At 41.6% G+C, this 26,121-nt stretch overlaps 2 protein-coding genes across 2 annotated transcripts; one reads left to right on the top strand and one right to left on the bottom strand.

Moving 5' to 3' along the window:
• Nucleotides 1-3,658: 3,658 nt before the first annotated feature.
• LOC119727258 (sushi domain-containing protein 2-like) lies at nt 3,659-7,579 on the bottom strand. The gene has a single exon (XM_038199117.1). The coding sequence runs from the start codon at nt 7,574-7,576 to the stop codon at nt 4,127-4,129; it is 3,450 nt and encodes a 1,149-aa protein (XP_038055045.1). The 5' UTR covers nt 7,577-7,579; the 3' UTR covers nt 3,659-4,126.
• Nucleotides 7,580-13,595: 6,016 nt separating this feature from the next.
• LOC119727106 (monocarboxylate transporter 13-like) lies at nt 13,596-25,583 on the top strand. Its single transcript, XM_038198969.1, has 6 exons — nt 13,596-13,956; nt 18,664-18,960; nt 19,447-19,808; nt 22,047-22,272; nt 23,085-23,228; nt 24,597-25,583. The coding sequence occupies exons 1-6, from the start codon at nt 13,803-13,805 to the stop codon at nt 24,797-24,799; spliced, it is 1,386 nt and encodes a 461-aa protein (XP_038054897.1). The 5' UTR covers nt 13,596-13,802; the 3' UTR covers nt 24,800-25,583.
• The last annotated feature ends 538 nt before the right edge of the window (nt 25,584-26,121 follow it).

Below are 26,121 nucleotides of genomic sequence, written 5' to 3' on the forward strand. Positions count from 1 at the left end.
CATACCAGAAACCGGAGACTTTTTTTTTGGCCTATACTTTAAACAGTCTTAGGGGACGGCCAACTCCTTTGGTGCACCGAATATCCACATTTTGACTTTACCTTCAAAGATTTGCGATTGCCAACAATATAACAAGGAACCCAAAGCATGAACGCTTACCTGCAAAAACAACGACCAGGCGACATTCCCACGGAGTTTCATTGTGAAGGGCAATATTTCAAAAATTAAAAAGGAGGGTTTTTTTGAACAACCAGTATATGCGTTCCTTAAAACGCAGACAGCCAAATGTCAACGTGACCCCCAAGACGTGAGTTTCTTATTAAGGTCCAAAGTCACGTCTGCGTACGTCTTATAAATACAACACCCAATACTGGTTTCTAAACTGTACACCCTTGCTTTCCTATTGGACGGATGTCACACGTGCCCCTCATAATTAAAATCATGGTCAGAATTCAGTACAATGACGGTCATCGCTTATCGATTTCCAAAGTGAAACAGATAAGGGTTTATATATGTAATTAACCTTGAATATTGATGCAGCGGAGACGCTGTAGACATTCAATGACGATCGATGTCTGACAACGTGGCGCCGTCACGCTATACTAGAATATTGACACGATGTCGAACAAACGATAAACGAAAACAACATATGTTTTGCCATCTCAGCGCACCGGCGGATCTAGGAGGAGGGGACGAAGGGACTGACCCCCTCCCCTCCCTGACTTAGCGAATCCATCCTCCTTCAGCCCCCACCTTTTCTCTTAATTCCAAAGAGTGAAATTAGGGACTAGACGTTTTAGAGTGAAAATCACTCTCATTTTTGATTGAAATAGTTTGAAGAAAAAAACCACTTCAGCCGAAGCTCGAGTGGAAACTCGATCTTTACGATTGAGGAAATTTCACTCTAAAACGTCTAGTCCCGGCTAGTTTCCGACTGTGGGACTGAATCTTCACTCGAATGGAGTGAATTTTTCACTCTTCGGAATTTAGAGAGTTACCCACTACCACGCTTACAATATAGCGCCCCCTTCAAATTGCTGCTCCGGGGCGGATTCAGAAATTTTTGCAGGGGGGGGGGGGTCATTAGTCACAAAAAGTCTGAAATACAGACAGGGTTTTTATTTTTTCTTCCTCCGGACACTTGGCCTCCGAAAATCGATAGGTGGGGAAGGGGGACGGCTCGTACCATACGCAGGGATGTGTGTGAATTGTTTTCGTTGTGCTGAAAGAGCCCATACCTTGTTTGCGATCCGTGGACAGAAATATAAAACGGTGGTTGTGTTTAAATTCCGTAACTTGAAAAGTACATGAAGAAAGCATAAACTTTCTTTAACTTTGGGCTAATGAAATTGGGCTTTCAACTCCTACATTTAAAAAGTGCTACATGCAGAACTTCACTTAAACAATAGTCCCGAGATTTGGGTTTCGCTTTTTTGACTCGCCTTGTATATTTGGCCAATCATTGGCTGACATGATGCCGGATCAATGATGGTTTAGAGGCCATTTATTTGCTTGTTTTTGAAGTTGGTCTTTATAATTATTACATATTAATATACCCCACGTGATCGAGTCTCAACCAATCAGAAGCCATGAACTCTCCAAGGTATTTATTAATAAAGCATAAATGTGACTCTTCCTTTTGGACAAATCATCTGCAGGTTGTGTTCGTTATTAAATTGAAACAGTAAAACCATTAGTTTGCAAGCCGAGTATCGAAACTAGATTATACAGTTAAATGAAATCAATGTTAATCATATTAACATTATCGCTTTATGCATAAGGCGATAATGGTACATTTTAATGGTACAATAGGCATGCATATATGCTAGAAAGTCCTCCATACCATTCTAATGCGCTCTAACACTCAAAGCGGAACTGTCTGTTCGAAATAGTTGAGAAAAAGGGATTCACATGAATATACATGGTAAACTTTTGACCAATGGGTTTTAAATACAGGATTTGTTAAATTTGCTGTTATTCGTATTAACGTGTGAATGACAAATCAATCTTAAACACTTAAATTCTCCACTCTCTTTTGAAATATATATATTATTAACTAAACCTTTCGCTTGTGAGTATTCATTACTATAATTCTACACGAAGAAAATAAGAGCTGCATACAACTTCGACTAGTGGTTCAAAAAAGAATTCTGTTCAAACCAAAGCGAAAAGGTCACAAAATAAGCTAAACCTCTAAGCAAAAAAAAGTTACAAATGGATCTATCGCATTCAGCAGTCATCTTTTTGGTGTGTTTTGTTATGTTTATTCGTCAAAATTCCCGTATAAAATCAAACACCTTGTTTTAAAAAAAAATCATAAACCATGAGCACTACAGAAACAATGCTACATTTTAGTTTGTTGAGGTAACACAAGAAGAGTAAGTACTTTTACATACAAATTAATATCAAATTTGCTTTTTGTAACTAATTTTCATTTATCACGGCATACAGAGCACATCACTTCTTTAAAAATTAGTTTCTGAGGCCTACCAGAAAATAATGAATCAATACAAACTCCCCATTGTTATTATTATGATATCTTAGCACGTCAATTTCATTGTTTGTCTTGGTAATTCTAAGAAAAACTTTCGTCTTATAAACTGTCTAAAATGTATAAACCTATCAAAGCATTATTGGTTTTGAAGTAATTTTTTAAGCGTTTAATATTATCTGTAATGACTTGAATGGTGAAAATAAACAACGGTTTCCCAAAAAAAATACATTTTACAACGCTATCATCGTATTACAATATCCTTAGTTATAAATGGCTTCTATAGCCTCAAAATGGAATTCTACAGCCTCGACCTGGGCTATATGAACCGACTAGTGAATTTAATTGAGGTAATGATTCCGTAAATCGTGGGATCCACGATTTTTTTTTTTGAGGTTTTGTGGTGGGGGTACTTCATTGCGACGATAATATTGTAGCGAGATCCGGGGTTTCGTAAGGGTGCCCTCCGTACAGTTTATGTATATCCCATAATAATTATTCTAATGATGCAATGTCAGTAGTGTAGTAGCATGGCATTTGGTTATGTTGAAGTATGCATGTTTAGCTAGCGCACTCTGTGTGTCGCGCAAGTAGTATTGGCGGATCGGTCGCGTTCGTTCCTTGGCCGTCTGCCGATAAGATTTTTTCCAGGTTTTTCCAGCCAATTTCCTAAAATGTTCATTCACTTCTGAAAATCGGTCATTCGTTTTCGTCTGAATTTGAATACACGTCTTTAATCCCATTTCAATTCAACGAAAGTCCAATCGTATTCATTACTCGTGCATTCGGTTTTGAGAAACAGATGTGCATTCATTTACGCAAGCATATTTCGCGCAGAGTTCTGGCATAAAATTTCGTGAATGTGCATTCAAAAGTACGTTTTCTCATTCAAAATAGCAGATTGCATCATATAGCATTAAACCAAGAGTGAAATAGAATGACCAATGTTTGAAATCGCCCTCTAAAAGCGAAAAGGAAGTCTTATAAACGAATCTGAATGAGCATAAACGAAAGGTGATGCTCAATCACTTAATTGATTGAACTGAAACGGAATCAAATGCTCTGGTAGCGAAAATGAAACGCGTGTTCAGAGCGATTCTCAAATTCAGACGAAAATGATTGACCGATTTTCAGAAGTGAATGAGCATTTTAGGAAATTGGCCGGAAACCTATATCATGTTGCGTCCTCTATCAAGAACTTTGTAACAGGTGTTCATCCATGTCAAACCTTTCCTAAGTAGGTGAGCACCCGTCAGACACCATCGTCCAATTGCTGGGGTTCAACGCCAGTATTTGAGAGTGAGAGCCAATGATCAAGCCATTGATGATTAAAATACGAGTTGTGCGTATTTAATCACTATTCCCTGTGTCGAGAATCAATTTTAACTCCATTCAATTCAATTCAAAAAGACACGGAACAAACCAACTGCAGGTTCTACCCGCCTTCCTTGATGATCAAGTGGAGGAGTGCGTCCTATAAACGGACCTGCCCAAAGTCTACTTTTATAGCCGCTCGTATACGCGACAGAGGATTTGCCGGGAGCCGTAGAGTACACCGCCACAACAGGAAACAAAAACGAACTATTATTCGATGCTTTCCTGTTTCCAGATAATACAGTCTTCTTCTTTTTTCATTTATTGTGTCTTCATAACTAGGTAAATTAGACCACCGATTGCAAGAACAGCAATCAAACCAACGACAACAATCGCTGCTGTGATGCCTGCAGCTAGCCTTTCCTCCTCTCTTTCTTCCATACCATCACAAACAGGGAGATCAGACGACCACTGGCCAGCTTCAAGACATGTCAATCTGGAAGACCCTTTCAAGATGAAGCCATCTTCACAAGCCACATCAACAGTGGCGTTCACGAGATACACGGACCCATACAGCAACCCGTTCTCCACATCACCCGGGTAGCCACAACTGACAATCTTGACCAATCCTTTCTGGACTTCAGTTATTGTACTTTCCACCACAAGAGTCTCGTTAGCAAAAGACAGGCTGCCGGTGATTACCGCATCAAAGACACACTCAATGGAATCGCCACACAGGTCCTTGGTTTCCTGACTAACTTCGTTCAGATTAGGAACCTTGAAGGTCGGGAAAAACTCAGGGAAGTGATATGTGCTGTAGTCAAATGGGGAAATGTACGTAAATTTAGAGTCCTCTTGTGCTACCAACCACTCCAAACCAAACTTATGAAGTTCCTTCAGCGAAGAAGCGGACTCCAGGATGGTTCCATTTGGGAACTGAAGGTCGTCATCTGGGTTTCCGTTTAGGTTTCCAAGAAGCCCTTTAACTTGACCCTGGAAATTGGTGTCCAGTTGAGCGATGAAAGACATCACCTCAGCGTCGATGTACACGGTAACAGCGATGCCAGCATTAAATGCTATCTTGATTTTGGTCAAATCAGAATTGAAGCGGATTTGAACACCTCTGAGGTAATGAACTTTCACTGGTCTGGGGTCAAGACGCCACGGCTCACCGTCTACAAGAATCAGTGTCTCGTTCATGTTAGACAGCTGCACCTGGACTTTTGAAGAATCGTTCACTTGGAGAACGAACGCCGTGTAGACAGAGGCGTTAGTGTTGCGGTACCTCTCCATACGGGCTTGAAAGGTTAAGTTATGTTCTTCAGATGACGCCATCAGAAATTCTCCAGCACCGTTAAAGGTGAACTTGTAGCCATCCAGACTTGTCAGATGGGGATCCCCAATGCCCCCAGCCGGTCGAGGTGGTTCGTACTTAGAACAATCATCAGATGGTCTGTACTTGTAGTACTCCGTACAATTGTCTGACAGTTTGCACAAGCAAATCCACGGAAAAACGTCGTACCATTGATGCTTCCAGAAATGCTCTCCTGGACTGTACCTGTCGGCTGTTCCTCCCCCAGGGGGACCTACCAGGATATTACCGTCTTTCCCGTAACAGCACTGTTGGCCTGTTCCCGTTTGCATTGAATGAACAGACCGATAACACACATCATCATCCTTCTGAAAGTTAAAATCAACCTCAGCCTGTTCTTTGATGCAGGGACACGGAGGGAGTCCTGTGGGCACAGTACTTCTCAACGGGTACTTGGAAACTCCACAGGTCATTGAAGTCACTGTTATCACGGCAGGACTGTACAATCTTAGGCGCAACGCTGCATTTCCCTCTGGAGAAGGAGTAAGATAAAATGTTGAGAACGACAAACCATGTTCGTATAGGGATTGGAGGTCGATTGGATGTATCGTCAGACTTCCACTGTTCAAGACGCTGTTTTTCACTGAAACCGCTTCCATCAGGACAGGATCATTGCTGGCGTAATCTGTTTCTTGCATCATAACAGTCACATGTGAAACGTCTTCACCAAGAATTGTAGGATCCCAGGATAACATGATCGGATCATCTGAGGTTAGGTCAATGATGCCATCTCCAAATGAAGAATTCTCCTGTTGGATTTGTACAAGAGGTGGCAGGTCCTCTTCAGATGCAATATAGATAAAGTATGGAAATGATTTACCGTCACCAAGTGATACATAAACGGATGTTAGTCCGTTCATGTAAAAGGTGGGAGTGATACAGACAACAGTGTAAGGGTCAGTGCGGTCAGCTGAAACCAGGACATCTACTAATCCTGTGGAAAACTTGCACTTTGCATATTCAGTGACTGGGACTTTAGTTTTCAAACAGGGAACGGTTATAGTGAGAGGCTCACCACCAAGTTCTCGCAAATAGTACGGCGTCAAACTTAGCAATCGTTCATTGCTGAAAAGAGACAGACCAGCGGCGTAGCCATAGGATTCGGCCCTTTCATACCCGTAGACAATGACGGAGAGGGGTGATGAATAAGAATCTGTTTGTTCCACGTAGTAGACACCTTCACCTTTTGGAAGTTGAACCGTAAGTGAAATGTAACTAGTGTGAGGAACATCGCTCTCGTGTACAGTTGAGCCTTTGATAGGAGAACCGTTGAGAAAAACGGTTTCCATGGAATCATTCTTCACAATAACATTGATGTAATTGAAATAACCATCTGCATCTTCTCCAGATTGAGGAGGTGTCGTAAAGCCGAACGCGTACCCGAAGTGTTCTTCTGCAGGAACCTGAATGATGGAGGGGTCGACTGTGATACCATTGATGGACGCCAAATGCTGCATCATCAGAGCGGGTTTGCTTGACGTAACGAGGCCGGAACCCAAAAGACGTCCTTCCCAAAATTCACCCGGTTCCAACGACTGGTGTTCAAAACCGGGGATTGTGAGATTGGTTTCGCTGAAATAAGCAACAATTCGGTAGATGTTGTCATCGTCACTGCGGGCCGCGGTGTAGATGTGTTTCTGTTCCCAACTCTTAACTGGTACCAACTGCTCAGTCACCGTGTCACAAGCTGAACCAGCGTGGGTTGTGCATTCATTGCCACTGAACACAGCAACTGGTTTGTCACTATAGATGGTACTTCCTGTTAGGTCCTCCAAATCATGACCTTGGATTTGAACGGCTTCCAATTCATTGAGAACGAACCTCAGCACATCATCTGCATTATATGTTTGTCCTTCGAATGTTACCGAACCCCGTAAAGTTACCTGAACTGAGGTGGAGTCTCCTGTAGCAATGACAGCGAACTGAGTATGCCCTCGCGATATTGGATGTAACGTCATCACCACATACTGCGTGCCGAGATTGTTTGTAGGTATACCAAGAAAACCGTCGGACGAATAATCGTGGTAAATCAGACCGTACGCAGACACCTCACTAGAAGCTTTAATTTCGATTCCTTTCCAGCTCCTTTCACTGCCATTCATATTCAGTTCAACCGGAACATTGGTTCGTCGAAATCCACCTGCTTCTATTACAAAGCTCTCCTGGAACCTCCTCCCATCCAACTGAAACTTGCTGCTAATAGTAACGGAGGTTTGCTGGTTACTAAAAGCAACCACCATTATGTAAAGTCTCGTATTAAATGAGTATTCATATACGCTATCTGTGAAGCCAATTACAAAGCGTTTACCTCTTGATCTCCCCAAGCATTTCGGCTGGTTCATGTTTGGTGATTGCAGATCAAGAGCTGACACTGGAATTTCTGGAAAAGTATGGGCCATGCAGATGACCAGCCAGAAAAGGTGTGATTTCATCGGGCCAATCATACTACAAAATAGAAAAAATGGACATAACAATTCAAGTACTTAACTCATCTATCAACTTTCTTCATTGCCAAAATGAACTGCGAATTGCTGAAATTTACATGTGTCACTGCATTTGACGGACCGATCAATCGACTGACTGAGCAACGAACGACCAACCGAGTGACCGAGCCGACGATTGACTGAACGACCGACCGACAGAATGGCAAGGAAAGCCTTCATTTACATCAAAACGAATTAACCTTAGGCCAAATACCCTTATGCCAAAAATGAACAATGTTATACTTGAACACAAACACAAGATCACAAAGTTCTCTCGTGTATCGCCGACTATGAAAACTAAAGCTTTGCCATTTCCGCGATGGTCATCGCGGAAATGTGACTTCTTTCTCACCTGGACAACAATGTGTTTAGCCGCAAATATTCCGTCCAGAGAAACCACGGTGCGGTCCAGCGCTCCAGAAATCTAGACGAGTTTAAAGGCACATAATAGGATCATTTACATAGATCCCAAAAATAAACTTCAGATTTTTCAATCAAAACTCTTACTTAATCGTACTGGTACTCAACACCCCAAGACATTATTTCGTCTGGCTTGCTGTCATTTTGAAGAAATCTAGAACTGTTCAGTCACTCCCAAACGGTCTGTCCATTGACCGATTTTTGATTCTTGATATAAAAATTTTGCATCTGATTTGTGCTTCTTGGTGTAAAGGCTGTGCATGGTTTTCACAGTTTTCTCGAGAAAAAAAAAAAATCGGTGTTATTCACTGACTTGCAACTTCAACATGGTAGATTTTGAATATTCTTCTCTCAATCTTGAGCAGTGTTATGACTGGAAACGCACAAAAGCAAATGAACTAACCTTTATGAAAGGGCGTCTTTAAAAAAATAATACTAACCTTCTGGTTACTCTTCTGTTTAGTTACTCATGATAAAAAAACAGCCAACATAATCCAAAATGTGCTTTCTCTTCATAAGACCAGTGCTGCAGCTCCCGTTTTAGATGCAGTCAATTGAATGACGTCTCGTGTATCAACAACATTCGGTAGGAATGTTTGCCGAAGATGCCACCTGTAGTGCAGTACTGGATAAGCACATTATAGGGTCATGCACGTTGAGGGATTCGATTTCATGTCATTCCTTGGAATGCCAACCTTTACGTTGACATTTGTACATGATGACATGCTTCGCGTGCATTCTCAAGGGTTTACACTTACAAACGTACATGTTCAAAATATCTTCGTTCACGTTCTTACATTTTCTTTTACTTCTTTGTGTGCTCATGTTGTCGAGAGAATATAAAGACGAGTATTCCTTTTATTTAATTTCGTAAAGCACAAACAAGAACATAAGGATATCAAAGTAGTCCTAACATTTTGCTTCATCATTTTCCTTTGAATAAAATTAATTAAGGCCTACACCTTTAAAAAGAACGCGTCTACAAAGATTCGTTTGCAAAAGAAAACTAACTCTGGACTGGCAGAACTTTTAGGCAGTTCCTTTTCCGGAGGGACCTGTATTCTGTTTTCAAAATCATTATCATGTTTCATTGCTATTCACTGAGAAACGAAGTGCAAAGTGGAGACATTAACATAAATGCGTGTGTCTCTGCAATGCATTCGACCTCACAACCGACCAAACGATCCACGGAGCTGTGGCTGACCAACCTACTGACCAACTGACCGACCGAAGGCTCTGGAAGTTTAGGTCTGGGCCGGGTAAGCCTGGTCAGTGTAACAGGGACATAGCGGAAGTTCTGTGGCCAAAGTATTTTTCAACTGGTACTTTGAAACCTCACGGGTGATTTCAGTCAATAGTAATAAGAATCAGCAGGAATGATGTAAATTCAATATTAGGTTTTGCTATTCACCGACGTATAAGCACTGTGTACTCAGTTTGTTAACCCCGATTGAAAGTGACCCAAAAAAAATCACTCAATATTTCTTGTTCCGTTGTATAAGAAAGCGCTTCGGCGCGAAGTACGCACGACTACCATTCATTTGAATGATGCAAATAGATCGTAATGAGATTAATTAATTTAGTTTCATCGGCCCATTGGGGCAACCATAAAAAATCGTGCTGCAAATCTCACTTCCACTTGTCTTCGGGTATTATTACAACAAACTCAAATGTAGTATTGTATATAAAGTGCTCATGGTTTATGATATTTTAAACAAGGTGTTTGATTTTATACGGGAATTTCGACGAATCAACATAATAAAACACACCAAAAAGATGACTGCTGAATGCTATTGATCCATTTGTAAAGTTTTTATTTTTCCTTAGACGTTTGTTTAGAGTCATGATATTTTCTTTTTGAAGTTTATGAAGGCAAAAGGGTTTCTTCATTGCTTTCTTGGTTTTACAGATAACGTTTTTGACATGTTCGCTTTGGGTTGAACTGATTTTTTTCTTTTTTGAACCACTAGTCGATGTTGTATGCAGCTGTTATTTTCTTCTTCTAGAATGATAGTAATGAATACTCACAAGCGAAAGGTTCAGCTAATAATATATATATTTCAATAGAGAGTGGAGAATTTAAGTGATTGAGATTGGTGGTTTTTTTGCAATTCACACGTTGATATGAATAACCGCAAATTTAACATAAACAAAATCACAAATCCTGTATTTAAAACCCTTTTTCTCAACGATTTCAAACAAACAGTTCAAATTAATAAAACGAAAACATATTTCCGCTTGAGTATTACAGCGCATTAGAATTAAGGGCTTCTAGCATGGGTGTACTCATATATGCTTGTATTTTCCTTGTGTTAGTACCCATGAAATGGCGGCGTTTCAGCGCTCCTCAATCGCTGAAATGGCTTGTAGAGCGTGTTAGTCTCGCCAGGCCTTGTTCACTTTTAGTCTTTGAACGCCTTGGTACTAAACACTGACTCGTCTAGTCACAAACTCGCACATTTGAATTTGAACAATTGTTATCTGTGTGATATACGTGATTGATTACAGGGAAGTTGAGGTCAACAATTTACATACATTTGTTTAATAGTCATTAATTCGCAAATATTTTCAATAAATTGTAATGCTTTATACTCCTTCGAAATGGCCATATTTTCTCCTTGATTAACTGGACCCAATCAGGACACAATAATAAATGCAAAAAATCGGACGTTTAATACAGATGTTGTAGATCCTAAACGTTGTGCCCGGGCGTGCTGTATTCTCGTAAAATCTCATAGGTTTTGAGGCCAATTACGCTCTATTGTTGAATTACTTTGGTGACTCGAATACAGCATTGCAGGTAAGCTTGAGATGTCCTTTAAAGCGTGAAGCTGACTATCGACCATATATCGGTTTGCCTTATGCCGCTTGCAAAACGCACGGAGGGCTATACGTGAGGAAGTATAATGTGCACTATACTCTTATTTTATAAAACAAACGTTGTTGAACATGTGGTCCAATGAATCCGTGCCGTACACTTCATGTTATGCCATAAAAACCCATTTGAGCATCATGATAATTACATTTGTAGAAACACCACTGGTTTCATGTGTTTGGGCAATACGTGTGGTTGTGCTTGGTGAATTCCAAAGGCATGGACTGTGCATATTAATAATAGAAAGTAAGCAGACCAATACACGACGTCTTCCTTTTTGCGAGTCACAAAGCGATTTGAGACTATTTGTACTGCCCGAGTAATTGTCAGAGGAAATTCGGAGAAAGTTTGTCCTAAAGTACAACAAAAATGTTAACGTTTTAACAAGATAGCTACACGCCTAGAGGTATGAATCGTGATTCACTACCATATGGTTAAGTTTCAGATTTGAAATTCGGGAAATAATTTTTTTCAGGAAAGTTAACACGCATTGGTTTGTGTCTCACAATCGGGAAGAAGTCCAGCATTTAAGGGCAAGATTGATCCCACCTGTTACGGCCGTATTTGTACCAAACTTCTTCTGAAAACTGAGCAGATAGATGTGGTAGTTGAGAGCTGGTCCTAAAGCGAGTGCAAACTGCAGGGAGGTGAGCACGACGACTATCCAGCCCCACCAATCACGCAGACATCTCGAACTTAAAATAAGAACTTAATTGTCAATTACCGGTCTATTGACGAAATTCATCTTAAATGTGTTTAAGGTAGCGGATAAGCATAGCTTTAACACCAGTGGCGGCGATAGGGGGCCATGGAGGCATCCCCCCCCCCCTTCCAAGTTCTTTCCTTTCCCCCACCCAAGTTTGCCCCCCCCCCCTAGTTTTCCCCTAACACTAATATCTACAAGTAGATTAATAATGTTTATTTTCTTCGCTGTTAAGATTCATAAAATTTGGGGGCAATGAAAGCATTAAAACATTGATACTTAAGACAAAACACGCCACACATGCATTTCTACAGCCGTAGATAGTGTGCAGCCAACGTCTTTATACATTTGTTATACATTTTGTTAGTGTTACACCATACTGCGGTTTCTTATGTTTCTCATTCATAAAAACGACTAGACCTCTAGGTTGCTCTAGCGGCTTATTTCCGGACTATTGACAATGGTAATCACGCAAACATCTCGGCAACTTCCACTATTATCCAACCAAAACCCTCGACCATATGTGAACAACAATTTGTGCAATAAACCACGGACCCTCTGAGAAGCGCTACAGCGTGGGGCCCCTACCTTGTGTACACAGCACACACATTCCTTGCGTAACAGGTCAAATGAACTGGACCATTTTACACAATGGGGGGGGTTGGATTCTAGCTGCTGTGCACAGTATGGAAAATACATGTACCAGTACACAATACAAGATTTTGGGGTTAAAAACTGTTCAGCTAAATGAAGTTTTATTGTACAAGTACTCATGTTTTCCTCAGCACATTAACAATGGTATAAATACAAGATTTGATAAGCAAAATGTTATATGCATATAGACTGTACTATAAGGGCGAGATAACACAACCATGCTCAAACACACCCCTCCAGGGATTGATGCTGTGCTCCAACAAGCATCAACTGCAAACGAGACTTGTTTTGCCGATATCCAGATAATGTTATGAAAATAACAGGGTTGATTCTGGGCTCGTTGAAAAAAACACAAGGAGCGTCGAGAACCGAGAGTAGGCAACCATAAAAACAGCGTGCTGCAAATGTCACTTCCAATCAGTGCTTGGGTCTTATCCTAATACAAACAACTAAACTAAGTGATCTCTTGCATTATCGCGAGACCATGTAATAATGCATGATGTGAGACATAAAACTTTAATTGTCAAGGAGTTCATTGTCCAGTCCTCATTAATACGGCTCTCTATGCAAGGGACCTTTACACCCGAGAAAATTGAGCTAGAATAAACAAATCCCTCATATTTTATGTATCACCTGATTACTTTGTTAACCACGATACCAAAGCCAAACATCGGTAGACTAGGATTGGAACGAGACTTGATTTTGATTGTATTTAATGCCAGCGTAACAAACTTTTAAAATTTGTTGAACAAACCTGAAAATGAAATTTTCAAATCTCATATCATCTAGGTGTTTTAGGGTGATTTTTCTGAATCATTAATTAGAACCATTGTCAATTGACTCTGTAACAGACATTACACTTCCTTCCATAACGCAGGAATTGCCCAAATATAGTCAGTCCCTGATGACAAGAGCCGTAATGTAAGGTCGCTGCGGCATTAAAGATCGTTGTTTCAACAAGATGAATCAAATCCAGCCTTGGGAATTTCGGCAGCTCTAACCAGAAAATTCCGAGCTGACGTCACGCGCGCTGTATTCAAGCTAATGCACCCGCGCGCGTGAGATATGCCAGGAGTTTCATGGGTGGCACTGCCGAAGTTCCCATGAGTGGATTGATTACATTGTAGATGGCTATCTTTACCGTCGAGGCGGTTTTACCGCACTGGTCTGTGAGCGGCTGGATTAGGGAAATCAGTCTTGAAAAAAGACTATCGTTTAGCCTGTTTCCTAATTCGCGAAGTACAAGCGTTGTATGGGTACGGGACTATAACGATTTACGAATTCGGTGAATAGACAGATGGATGACATGGTGAATTGTCCTGAGGCTGTTTTGGACGGAAAGGATTCAAAAGCCTGTAGTGCGACTTCGATTACTGACTCATTAATGTATCAGTCTGGTAGCGGCGGCGTACGGGTCGGTTCGGAAGACTAGACTTGTATGAAAAAAGCACCTGCTGATCGATTTTTTTTTATATATGTAACACTTCTTCATGAAGTTGCCGAGATGTTTGCGTGATTGGTGGGGCTGGACAGTCGTCGTGCTCGCCTCCCTGCAGCTTGCGCTGGCTTTAGGACCAGCATTTAACTACCACATCTACCTGCTCAGTTTTCAGAAGGAGTTCGGAACAAATACGGCAATTACAGGTGGGATCAATCGTGTGCTCTAAATACTGGACTTCTTGTATGTGTATGTGAGACACACGGCGATCGTGTAGTGTAGGGCCCCTGTTTTGTTTTGAACAAGTTAGAGTCAAAAATGTTTTTTATTGCTCAAAAATCACCTTTACAATCAAATGCAGACTTTTTTCAATTCCACTGACACCCATTTTGCAATTTTGAACGGTTTCTTGGGGTAGAAATCATGATTATTCTGCGCGGTTTGTGCCTTGCGGTTCATCGCGCCGTGCGTGCTCACGGTACATCGCGCGCCGGTGATCACCATCTTTCATGACATGTCTATGATATTCCGCCATAGCCCATGGTGGAAGCTTTAATTGACCCGAAACCCCGAAAGCAATAACATTGTCAATCAGCATGACAATGGTCAGGCAAAGTTGTTTTTGCTTGCCAGAATTTTTTTCATCCGATCCTTCAATAGGGGCAAATGTTCATACCTTTTACTCATAGTTTTTTCTTTTCATTGAACAGTTTCACTGACGTTGCTAGCATTCTGTACTCAACATTAACAAATAGCAAGGTGAACACACATCCCCAACCTAATAGGGGTGGGACGGGTTTTCATTGAAACTAGTCAATCCCGTGCCTTATGCCAATTCCAGTGTAGTTTCGTTTTAATAAAAAAAAACTATCCATGGTGTACCCTCTGCAAGTTTCTCCTTATAAAAACTCAGTAGACCGATAAATTCTTGCCTAGCCCATTGGTCTTTTATAGGTCTTTTATATTTACCATTCCCTGTAACAAACAAATAACACTGCAAATATATCGAGAGCTACATCGTTTGGTGAGTTAGAACTATGTGAATATTTTTTATGAACAGAAATTCATCCGCTTCCAGTGGAACCATTTGTTTTGACTTGAACCAAAAAAACATCCTTTCGGGTTTTATAAGTTTCAGTATACTTCAGTATATTTCATCACAATACATCCAGAATCCAACATTTTCCGGGGCCTTAAAGCGGGCCCCTGGCCATGTGGCCCCACGCCGTAAGGGCTCGGAAAATAAAACAAAACATACAAATGTAAGAAAGCAGCCTTGCAACAATAATATTTACATGCAATGTCATGCATCTTTTTCCAGAATTAAATGGAACCAAAAATGGAGATAAAGATACAGGGTTCTTCTTTTTTTCAGTACAGTTAAACGTTTTAAGAGCAACAGTATATTCTAAACAAAATAATGAAATAAATTGTCTTTATAATCTCAAAAAAACTTTTGCTAAAAAAGTCAAATGAAAGTGGCCAGGAATCGCCTCAGATTGCACCGTACCACAGAGCATCCATATTCCAAATTAAGCCACGCCGTAGAGGGCTTTGCACTCCGCTTTCGCATTGATTTTGTCCTTCCTTTAGAAATTCCAGCACTCCCTGGAAAAAAGTTTGTTCCCTCAAAACATCAAAACCCTGCCCTCTATCTATGACATACCTGTTTATGGAGAATGTCGCCAACTAGTTTGGTCGGTCTAACAATTTTAAAGTGGAATTTGTTCCCTTATAGGAACCGGGCCCTACACTACACGATCGCCAGACACACCAAGTGCGTGTTAATTTTCTAAAGCTTATATTTCCCGGACTTCAAATCTAGACGTTTTCCCATATTTACTGTGGAAATCACCAATGGGTAGGACATCGCAATCCCTACCGTGGACGTCTAGCTATCTTGTTAAAATGTTAAAAAAAAAGCCATCGCTTTGTGACAAAAAGGAAGAAGCCATGTATTGGCCTATAGTAAATGTACACTCCATACCTTTGGAATTTAACATTAACAAGAAGACATATTGTCACAATACACACAAAACAATTGCTGTTTTTACTACCAGAATAACTGTTCATGGTGGAACGTGTACGGCACAGACTCGTTGGACTATGTACATTGTACATCAGTACTTGTGCGACATGGTACATGTATTGTTATACGGCGACCCAAGGAGGCCGATTGTTAGTTGGGAGGATTTATCAAAAAATACATGGATGTTGATCACAAAATAACACACCAAGGGGCACGTTATAAAAGAATATCAGAAAAATAGAAACCGGGGGAGATCATGCCAATATGAATAATATAGGTTTTGTTTAAATGGCTAGTTGCTAACAGAGCTAAGAATTCGGATTGGGGACCACTACGATGGGACACCGTAGTCTGCTAGTAGGCAAGGTAAAAATTACTCTGGGTGCAAGGGTAAAGAAAATTGGACGATGCTCACAAGACTATGCAGACCACTGGACCCTTTGGTGTGAAGTAATGGTGGTGGTGATGGTGCAAAGTTAGAGCCTTTCACAAGGCCAAACTAAACTAGGCTCCCTCCTTCAGCCATACACATGCGTAGAAAATAAGGAACCGAAATGCATTATTTTGCAAGCGCCATAAGGCAAAACGATTGTTGACTGAGTCAGCATTATATAACGTTATGTCTAAAACAAGATAAGTTTGCGTTAGCACCATGTGAATAAATCTCTTTTGTGAGTATGTGTGGTTCTGAAAAGAACCGGATTCCAACGATGATGCGATGTTATAAGGATGGGTGCGGTGAGGCGTGAGAAGGATGCAAACTGGTGAAACTCGAAACCGGTGAAGCTGAGAAGCCGAGAAGGATGCAAGTTGACTGAAGAATGATGGATGATCACTGGAGCGTGTCAGTACACAGTGAGGGGGCAAAGGGGAAGGAGCTCAGGGTATAGGTGACCCATAGCTGAAAACTGAACCTAAGTTGTCCTAGGGTATAGGAGACCCATCGGACTTGGACTTGAGGATGGGGCGCAAGATGTCGCTGATGTAGAAACCGATGTTTTGGGGAAGAGTGTTATGCTTGATGATCTCGATGGCTTCTCTGATGCGTCGGGGGTACCAGCGGTCGATTCCAGTGAGTAGTTCTGCTTGGCTCCAGTTGATCGGGTGGTCCTCGGTGTAAGAGTGTTTGACGATGGAAGATTTCTCGAAGTCTCCCTTCCTGCCATGGGCTTTGTGTTCATTGAGTCTGGTGGGGAGGTCCCTGCCAGTCTTGCCGATATACACTTTGCCACATTGACATGGAATCTTGTACACCCCTGGTCTGCATTCTGGGTCACACCGATCCTTGTGTGACGTCAGCATGCAGCGCATACTGTTCGAAACGTTGAGTCCCTTCGGTTCTTTTCAGAACCACACATACCCACAAAAGAGATTTATTCACATGGTGCTACCGCAAACTTATCTTGTCTTAGTATCTTTCCACCATGCAAACCTTCAAATCTCATCTAACGTTATGTCTAGCATATTTTGCATTAGATGCAGCACGAATCATAGCCCTAAATGCAAGGCTGTGTGTCCTGTACCAGAGTGCAGACAAGCTGGTACAGGACTAGCCCGACTGCGTCTGGCCGTACAGTACTATCGCAAGCTCTGTAGTACGGCCAGACGCCCAATGCTTCCAAAAAGACTGAATTTTTTTGGCCGCTGATGTAGCGATTTTGCTACAGATTTCGATCGTGATTATCTTTTCATCCAGGACCAAAATGTCCAAAGTTAAGGTTCTTAGTCGTAGAGCAACTCATGCCTTTTCGAAAAAAACGTTCTTTGGTCTCAATATTTTCATCCATCTGGCCAAAAGACGACTTTCAGTCATCATCTTCCACAAATATCGTCCCGAAAATGCTCCCCCATGCGATTTCAAAATGGCGGCCGCGCTGTAATGTATGCATTATGCGAGCGCGCTTGGGCAAGATAATGAATATGCATCATAGTTTATGACGTTTGTCGGACACTCGGCGCGGCTGGCAATACAAACACGAGGTCATGATCTAAATAATGCATATGCACCGCACTGACTGTCTCGCTTACTCAGGAAAGGAGTCTTCAAAATAATGTGTAAGTATATTGGTGAAAATAAGTGATTTGGGATAATTTTGTCAAGTCCCGAGTCACGCAGGTTGAGTCTGGGTCCAAGTCCGAGTACGCAGGGTCGAGTCCAAGTCCGAGTCATTTGTCATCGTGACTCAAGTCCCGTGCAGTCCTGGTCGAGGAAAATGGAACTCGAGTCACAAATGATATAACTCTGCAAATTTGCAACTGTTCCTGGTTGGATCTTCAGAGATATTCTGCACCAATGTAACAACGTTTCAGCAGCATAACTAAGGGGGCATGGTGGCAGGCGCTCTTCGTCCCCCCCCCCCGGCATGTGTCCCTAAAAGGCATTGAGTGGCCCTCCAGGAAATTCGGCCGAGTAACTTCCCCCCTGCAAATTGGATCCCCTTTACGCCTCTATCACTTCTGCACATGGTTGGGGTGGGGCGGAAAGTGAATTTCAATAAAAGTCAGGGGAATAATAGTCCTTGGTGAGTAAATAACAGAAATGTAGTATGTCACGAGCCAATATGGCCCATCAGGCAGGGGGGTTATCGACGGTAATGACATGATGGGGGTGCCAATCCATCGCAGGTTATTCCTCAGGTAATGCCGTTACCCATTTACACTCTTGGGTGGAGATAAAAGGTACACAACATATGGCCAACAGCTGGATTCGAACCCCTAACCATCTGATCATGAGACACGAGCCCTATTAAGGCTACACTCCTACAGACTGAGTGGTCCTGGCAAGAGTTGAACCGGACTCATTAAATATGCAAGGTGAGAAACCACTAAAATACTCCTTAAACTGGTATGAATTGTCAACATATATAATATCCCTTCCAAACAGGATGGGTGGGTTGCGTGGCTCACTCCCTTATGTGCCTCGGAAGCATACCAGCAGACGCCCTCATTCGGCGGTTGAGCCCACGGACGGTCATTCTGGTGGGAGTGTTGCTGAACTGCGGGGGGTTCTTCGCTACCGCCTTCGTGCCGTCACTGGGATACGCGTTCCTGACGTACGGGGTGGCCGTGGGGCTTGGCACCAGCTTCATTCTTCAAGCCGGGTTCACACTGATTCTGCTATGGTTCCCGACACGGTACTGCGCACGGGCATCCTCCATCATCGTGATTGGTACACCGTGTGGTAGGTCGTGAATCTACTATTGTTATTAAAATGCTATAATTTACAGAATGCATAGTAATTTACAATAACTTATAGTGTTTTATAGTAATTCTGTCTGTCACATGAATTTGTGCAGAAATATACCATGATATTGCTAATATAGAAAAGCAAGCTGTACAAACATACCAAAGAGTTATAGGAGAAAATGCCATAAATGAAGAGCTATACGAAAAGCTTGTCATAAAATGAAGAGTTGTACAAAGCCATACAATAGATTAAGAGATGTTCAAAAACCAAACCATAAAGTAAAGAGCTGTGCAAAGCATTCATGAAATGAAGAGCCATACAAAAAAACTTTACCATAGAACAAAGAGGTATACCAAACACCATACCATATCCCAACCTCGTTCCCGTGTTTTACAACACTCACTAGCTGCTCTTTTTTATTGTCTCGTGGTTGAATGAAGTATATGGAAGGAGGCTAAATGTTGCCATCTCTTATCATAGGTACGTTAATCTCCGGACCAGTACTCAACACGTTGATATCGGCATACGGCTGGCGTCACGCCTTCATGATGGCATCTAGTGTCATCTTCATCATCAGTTTCTTAGCCGGACTCTTCATGACTACTCCCCCGCCTGTGCCAGACTTGAAACTCCGGGAGGCCGATATGGGTTCACCAGAAACGGAGCTGCAACCTATTGGGTTGCACCCGGACGACAAACTCCAAGAGATCGGTGAGATGAAGGATGGCTCGCCATCACCAACCCCGGCTTCGGTCCCATTCTACCGGCAACTAGCACCCTGGCTCATGGCCATAGGAGTCGCTGTCGGAACTGCGGCGTGGACTTTCCACGCCATAAATCTGGTAAGTTACTCTCTGGAACTTAATAAAGCAGCATCGACATAGGAATACACTGTCATACCAACTACACTCTAAAACGTCTTAGCTCGGATTTGACACGGAATCAGGGTCAGATTTGGCCTGATAGTTTTCAGGGTAAATATGACACTGTGCACTTTACAAAGACACTACTTATGACAAGAGGATTCCTGGTCACAATTGGCCCAGAACATTATCCAGAGAAGTGTCATTCTGACTCTGACCACAAGTCATTTTGACCCGGAAATGTCGTCACCGTTTTCACGAAGGGGCGAATTTCATGAAAATCGTCTGTTTTTCGAAATTTGTTTTTTGGTGAAAATGAATAAAGATATCAATATCTACAACCTGGTGAGGCTATACTTTCAAAAAGTTAATTAAAATCTTAATTTACCTAATTAACGAATGGGCAAATTTGCCAAAAGTGCCGTTTTGCGTTTTCACAAAGACGCGAATTTCCGCACTCTATGGTATTAATATTTTTTTAGAAAAAAAATACATTGTAATACTGTAGCGAGTATATCACGAAGGGGCGAATTCCATGCGCGTGCAATAAAACGTTTTCACGAAGGGGCGAGTTTCAAGGCGCATGCGCAGTGGGGCAGAATCTGCGCGTACTGTACAAAAATGCATTGACTCAGACCGCAGAAGGGCGAAATCTGCGCGTAGTCTCTTAAGCGTTTTCACCAAGGGGCGAATTTGCTAATTGGTCTTTCTTTCGTTTTCACAGCAGCCACTTCTCTTAATTGATTAATTCTGCAAAACTAATAGCCTATTTTTCTTAAAGTTTGCTACATTTAGGAAGATCAGAAGCTCTTCTTCCTCTGATACCTAAATCTTGCATATTTTATGCATCTTTAAGTTTCAAATGGTCAAATGAAAAAAAGACCAACTTTAAATACGATTATCTCAAATGTTTGTTCAGACAGTGAAATACTAAATTCACCTCTTCGTGAAAACGGTGACGATGTATTACCCGGATTCTACGTCAAAATTGCCATGGGACTCTTAAGAGTGTAACATTAACAGTATACAAATATTAAGTGGCTCGAGCGTGGAATGGGAGGAACATTATCGCAAGGTAAAATCTGGACTTTTCCATTTCACGAGTGAACTGAAAAAGTCCATAATTTACCGAGCTATAATATTCCTCTCATTTCACAATTTAAAGCCACTTTGTTTTATTTAACTGACAATATAGATCCTTGTCATTTGATTATTTGAACTTTTATTTCAATACAAAAGTGATGGAAAATGTATTTCTCCCTCCAAACCACCCCTTCACGAAAATGTTTGAACCCAATGCTTTAGCGCTGGCTCTTTGGGACAATACGCGCAACGCTGAACGCGCACACCAGCATGCATTTGCACACAAATACCGCGTCACGGAACAAGAATAATCCTAACTGTTCAATAGTATACAAATATTGAATTCTTCCAGTGGTGTAGTAAAACTAGCCTCCCGAGGTGATCCATAGATATTTTATTTTCCCAAGGCGAAGCCGAGGGAAAATGGAATGCTCCATGGACCACCGAGGGAGGCTAGTTGTACTTCACCTCGAGATAAGCGTTCAATATTTGTTTTATAACACTTCACCCACAGATTCTGCTTGATTTTAATATTGCTGATTATTTAAATCTGAACACAGTTTAAAAATACTTTTCAGTACGAAATTGGTGGGAAATGTAGTACTCTCTTCCAAACAACCCCTTCACGAAATGTTTGAACCCAACTCTGCGGGGGCTCTCTTTGGAACAATAGGCGCTGCGCGCAACGCTCGACGCGCACACCAGCATGCATTTGCACACAACTGCCGCGCCATGGGTATAATATTTGGTTGCTAATGGTATAGTACTTTGGTTGCTACGGGTATAGTACTTTTGGCCGTGCACATAAAGATAGCTAAAAAAGAAAGTACCATGTGACTCGCTCCCAGCCAATCTGTGGGTGCTGTGTTATGATATTGCCCATTCCCCATGGGCGATTTTATCCAACATTTCTCCCAGTTCTTTAGAATAGTTTGTTATACTTGAATTGTGACTAGTGGTGGGCTTGTGAGGAGATGCGAGGACATGCGAGGATTTCGTGATTGGCTCGACAGCTAAAACACTGTTCTATACCATTCAAAAGCCAGGAAAATAATGTACGTCTCTTGAAGCGAATTAAATGGGATCCCATCATATCAGTTGATAATGTATTCCATGATTGCTATATTTTTGAAGGCGAGTTTCATGGACAGCATCGGTCTAAGTGATGGCGATCTCTCGCTGGCCGTAGTAGTTCTCTCGCTCGGCCAGATCACGGGCAAGATTCTGATTGGGATCTTCGGCGATTCGCTGCCGTTCCTGAGACTGTATCTCGTCGCCGCTTCGTTCATCGTCGGGGCTGTCCTTTCTGGTTTTCTGATACTGACATCGACCTTGCCGCCCATGCTGGCACTGGCGTATTGTAAGTACAGCCAAGGTGACAGCTACAATGGTTTACTGGTGTCGTTTGGACACACTGCAGGTTATATGCACTCTGCTTTTGGTATTCGAAATACACTGCAAAAACTGTAGTGTTAATTTAACACCATTCGGTATCTATATAGGACAACACCAGTAAAATTTAACACCAGATGGTCCTATATAGATACCAATGGTGTAAATTTAACACTCCAGTTTTTGCAGTGTATGTAAGCATAAATCGCCAGAAACCTGTTTACCTCTGTCCAATATCAATTTTTACTCTTACTGGTAAAAAAGAAAAGGCAGTGTACTGGCACTGTTGCCTGGATTCCTGAAAAAACCTATACACCAATCCCGGAAAGCTGGCAATTCTGTCACGAAGGCCCCATCAATGGCGAAAGCTTTGTGCTAGCAATATTGTTTAGATAATCGTAACGGGGTATTTGCTTTGTACAATAGCGTGCACAATGCTTTCTCCATTGAAGGGGTGGGGGAAGTCATAACTTGTACAGGGATCACGTGCCCGGATTCGTCTGTAAGGAGAGGAAGAAATATTCAGGTTTAAAGTTAGGAAGAACCCGCGGAAACCCACGGAATCAGGTAGGGACTGAAAACCCAATCGACAATGTCGGCCCGAGTAGGAATCGAACCCGGGTCACAAAAGATGGAAGGCAAGGAAAGTACCACAACACAAAACTGACTCCCGAAAGCCAAATAATGAAAAGCAATTTTTAAATAGAGTAGCATTAAACCTATACAACTAATCCTTTACACACACTTTAATGCGATTTAAACAATTTTTTTAACTTTCAGTTTTCGGGATGTCCCGAGCTGGATTTTTTGCCACTTACGTTTCGTCTTCCATGGAGATTTTCAACCACTTCGGGCTCAGTGTTGTCACATTGCTGGTGCAGATACCGTTTGGAATTGGGGTTCTGATAAGTGCTCCACTGGCCGGTAAGATGACAGAAATGTTTTAAGCAAGGAGATTTTCTAAGCACATCTGCTCATCAGTACGGAAAATCTTCCAGCACACCAATTTACTCAGAAATAAAATTTCTCATACAGCACACACATTTGCTGAGCATAGACTTTTGCTCTGCACAAAGATTTGCCAAGCACAGTGTAAAGAAATGTGCCAAGTACAGTATTTGCCACGTACAGAAATTTGCCAACTACACACATATGCCATTTTGCCAAGCACAGAAATTGGCGAAGTACAGAAATTTGACAAGTACAGATATTTGCCAAACAAAGATTTGCTAAGCACAGAAATTTGCCAATTACAAAAATTTGCCCAGAACAGAGATTTGCCAAGTACAGGAATAAGCGCCCTACATATTTGCCAAGAACAGCAATTTGCCCAAACAGACATTTGCTAGCACAGAAATTTGCCATGTACAGAAAGTTGCCAAGTACAGACATTTGCCAACCAAAATAAATGTGCCTAGAACAGAAATTTTCCAAGCACAGATTTGCCAAGCACAGAAATTTGCCAAGTATGGACATTTGACAAGCACGAAAATGTGCCAAGTACGGAAAATTTTCAAGTGATTTGCCAGGCACCGAAATTGCCGACCACAGATATTTGACAACCACAGACATTTACCAACCACAGAATTGTGCCAAGCACAGAAATTTGCCAATCGCTAAAATTTGCCAGGCACAGACATTTGCCAAGCACCGTAATATGCCAAGTACATAAATTTGCCAACCACACAAATTTACAAAGTGCAGAAATTTGCCAACCACAGAAATTTGCCATCAACAGACATGAGTTTTGCTGAGAACAGAAATTTGCCAAGTGATGATTACTTTCTGCCCAACAGCTCAATGAAAATGAGCTCGAAGTATATGTACATTTTGAATATATCTTAAAAGGTGGTCTGGAGCATTGAACTCGTGGTCTGTATAGGTAGTTCGAGTCCATGTTCGGGTGCATGTGCCTTTGGAAAGGCACTTTGTTACTCATTGCACACACAGAAGTAAATGGATACCTGTGAGGGCAGAGATTATTATTGTGATTGCATTTAACTGCTCTGCGCCGAAATGGCAGCATCGAGATATATACTCGTCCAAAGCTGAGATTATCTCTGGAGCAGGAGTAATAATGATGTAGCTCCTCAGCACCAATAATGGTGGATACGTGCGCTTAATTTAAAAAAAACGCATAGTGATTACAGTGTACCAAACTTTATCATGAAGGAACAGAAATTAGAAATATTGAATGTGATTAATCCAACCTGTACGCCTTAATTGCAGATAATAATCTTCACAAGTAAAATTACCAGCACTTTATTATTTTTTTTGATAAATATTCTGTAGGTGGTTTGTACGACTTCACAGGAGACTACACCCTCAGCCTGGTAGCCATAGTGGGTCTTCTCGGGTTAGCAGCTGGTTGCATACTACTCATTGCAATCCAACGGAGAATAAGGTGCAGAACCAACGAAAAAGACATCAATGCCGTCATGAACGAGACTAAATACGCACCAATACAAAGCACAGACAAAGTCGCGGTAGTTTAGGGGTGCTTTATACGTCCTGCCTTGGTCTAAGAGTATCAGTGGGCTCTCACGCATTTTTACATGAGATTCTGGGGTTTAAAGGAAAGAACACTGCCAATATGTTACCTACAATTTTCAAAATAATAGGGAATCCTGTACCCCATTGGCAGATTACATCCCTGCCAGATTTTGCTTTCTCCCTGATTTTCTTGTGGGATGGATTCATGTTAGCTGCGAGGATGGTTTTGAGGACTGGAAGCTTTTAAACATAGGACATTTTCTGAAATTTAAGGGATTACAGATATCTAGGATTTGGAACCTTCCTGCAAACTTCTCACCACTTTCCAAGCACAAGAGAATTCGCCTCAATTTGTCAGAATTTTGTACATAATTATGTGACCTTATGAGGTACCGGGAACAAAGGGCTACAATAGGGACAATGGGACACCAAAAGCCGGTCTTTAGAGATCTCAGTACCCAAAAAATAAAGGCAATTTTAGATTTCAATCGAAACATATAGGAGAGCAGTATGGAAGTAAAGGTCTACAGTAATGGTATCCCAAGCTGTGTTTTGTTAAGGGGAGGAGTTAACCCCTTATACTGTGAGTTGTTTTCCCTCCCTTAACCCTCTGGGGATGTCCATTACCAGACTCTTGTTAGATGAAGATACAAAGAACAATTCAAACCGGTAGGTTTTAGGGAACGCATCCGCATCCGATTATCAGAGTCTGTGAGGTGACGGCTGAAGCCATCCTCGTCTCCATGGCGTCGACCAGTATGCTCCCTCTAGTTGTTCTCTCACCCTGGTTCTCCAGGGGTCTACTATTTTAGCGAGGTTGAAAGTAGACCCTGGGAACGAAGTTCGGGTTGAGCCAGACAAAGAGGGCTTTAGTGGCTGGCTCTTTCGCCATGAAAGACAACTGCAACCGTTGAATCTCCATTGCATCGCATCCAAATATGAATATTCCGCTTATAGGCATACACGTTGTATTTACCCCATTGCGCTCGTAAAGAGATGCCAGAAAGGCAATGTAATACACCACGAAATCAGATATTCTGTTCTTTTTATAATTCCATTGTATTCCTGTATATCCAAGTACATGTATATTTATTTTGATATAATCCTGTCTTGCTCTTCCATAATCTTTCTGCAGGTGCAAAACAATTTCGAAAATCGGTAAAACTAAACAAGTACGTTAAATTATATTTTAATTTAAACAGTTTTGCTGCTTTGTGATTGTAAAATGCTGGTAGGCTTTAGCTTACCAAACTAAGTGTAAACGCAATAAATTCAATTACGTTCAGTTTGCTTTCCCGGTCAACACATATTAACAAATGTAATC

The sequence above is a fragment of the Patiria miniata genome, unplaced genomic scaffold, assembly GCF_015706575.1.
Source record: "Patiria miniata isolate m_02_andy unplaced genomic scaffold, ASM1570657v1 HiC_scaffold_20, whole genome shotgun sequence".
NCBI lineage: Eukaryota > Metazoa > Echinodermata > Asteroidea > Valvatida > Asterinidae > Patiria > Patiria miniata.